Raw genomic sequence first — 2,008 nt, 5'->3', positions numbered from 1 at the left:
GTTTTTCTGCTAACAACGAGCTTCAGGCGGACATGGTAGCAGGTTTATCCACATCGGTCTGACCGCGGTTTTGTTTTTTATTGGTTTCTTCCTTCTGCAGTCGAGCCTGTCGGTGGATTTTTATTTGATGGTTGTGTGGTTTTGCCCATTGTTTTTGGCCTCATCCCCATCCTAACACTACAGCCTGCCTCCCCCGGGTCACAAGGTGGTCAGGTATCATTATCGGCTAAAATGGTGGAAGAAGACCTCGTGGATTACGAGGAGGACCCCATGCCAGAGTAGGAGATCTGGGCGCAGAAATCTGCACTGGATGAGGGTCCCTGACAGAATAAGATGGATTGGATGACATCTGCTGTATAGTCGAAGTTACACTCGCCCATTTCCGGCAAGCACCAGCACCCCGTTGTCAACGTTGCGGACCTTGCCAGCCTGAAATGTCCTCCCCTCTCTCCGGCCACTCTGAATATTCTCAGTTCCTGTCTTCATGCTTCTCCCACCTTCGACTCCCCTTTGCCAAATCTCTCGCAGCATCCCCCTCCTCCATCCACACAACACTCCCTGCCTATGCACCCTCCCTCCATCTCCCTGGCACAGGCAGGCCCATCCAACCCCCCGCGACCTGCACAATCCTACTTCCACCCGGGCTCATGAGGTCTCAAGGTGCATTCCACGATCTGTTATGGTTGTTTCAACTCTCCTATTCCTAACCCTCGGCCTACTCATTCAGCGCAGCATAGCTCCTCGGAACCGTGTCGGAACCTCCTCAAAGATTACCCTACGGGTAAGCGCTCGGATAAGCTGAAAAAGGGCCGGTGTCTCAGAGCAGTGGACACTGATATCAACCTGACCTTTGGAGAAGACGTTCAAATGGCGGACGCTATGGACATGGCGAGGAAAGTTCTTGTTGGCCGTGTTAGAGGTAGGAACTACTCGGTGGAGAGACTGCGTCAATGGACAGTGGAGATATGGGGTTCCCTGCTGAAAGAACTTCCTGTAATAAGGGTGTTGGCCAGAGGATGGTTTGCCCTCCGCTTTCATAGGGAGGAGTATACGGATTGGATTTTATCGCGATACTGGCATATTGAGCTCGCACCAGTTCTGTTGAAGCGATGGGATCCTCTTTTCGATCCAGAGCGTGAACAGCTCGGAGCTGGACCTATCTGGGTCAGACTACCTGGATTACCTATGCAATTTTGGACCCCTCAGGTGTTCAAACGTATTGGAGATGCACTGGGGACTTACCTTGAGCATGATAAGTCCTTCGAAAAAATAGGAATCATGACTATGGCAAGGATCTTGGTACACCTTGACACCAGGGCTGGCCTTGAGGAAAAAATTACTCTTCACAGGAGGCACTTCTCACGCAAACAACTTTTAGACTATGAAGGAGTCCCATTTCGCTGCAGGAGGTGCCACAAAGTGGGTCACCTATACAAGGATTTTCCTCTGCACTCCACGGTGACCATGGAAAACTCGAAGGGGATAAAGCAACAGTACTCTGAAGAACAAAATAAGGGAGAATAGATACAAGGAGAGACACCATCCGAAGCTGCGGAGGGCTCTACAAAGAAGGCTGGAAACTGGCGAAAAGCTCTGTCCTCACCTCCTCGGACTCGCTCCAAATCAGCAGTGAAGGCGACTTCACAGCTGGGTAATGAGTCTTTCCCCATATCCTCTGCTCTTTTTACATATGATATGTTAAAAGCTCTGCATACATCTTTGCATCCCCCCTCATCTGCTCATTGCTCTATTCCTTCCATCCCCTGTTCCTTAACTCCTCCCCCGCCCATTTTCTCCACCACTCCTACTTCCCACAGGGAACTTTCCACCCCCCCTTCTCATACTTCCTCCCCTTCTAGGCAGGGATCCCATCCATACAACCTCCGACCCAGATTTCGTCCTAAATCCCCACTTCTGGGTTTGGGTCTCTCCCCAGGAAAGACCAAGCTACATAAACCAGCCAGAGGGCACCCATCCAAACTCAAATCTGCCATCAAGTCAGCGGTGG

At 51.0% G+C, this 2,008-nt stretch overlaps 1 protein-coding gene across 1 annotated transcript; it reads left to right on the top strand.

Annotated features, from left to right (window-relative positions):
• The first annotated feature begins 867 nt into the window (after nucleotides 1-867).
• Nucleotides 868-1,524, top strand: LOC149212349 (uncharacterized). The gene has a single exon (XM_089388648.1). It carries the CDS (start codon nucleotides 868-870, stop codon nucleotides 1,522-1,524), a length of 657 nt encoding a protein of 218 aa, XP_089244774.1.
• Nucleotides 1,525-2,008: the final 484 nt, after the last annotated feature.

This window comes from Pinus tabuliformis, chromosome 1_1 (genome assembly GCF_031772625.1).
Source record: "Pinus tabuliformis cultivar Carrire ecotype Pingquan chromosome 1_1, CPIR1, whole genome shotgun sequence".
NCBI lineage: Eukaryota > Viridiplantae > Streptophyta > Pinopsida > Pinales > Pinaceae > Pinus > Pinus tabuliformis.
Note: the sequence above shows the minus strand (reverse complement) of the source record. Positions and strands in the feature narration are given on the sequence as shown.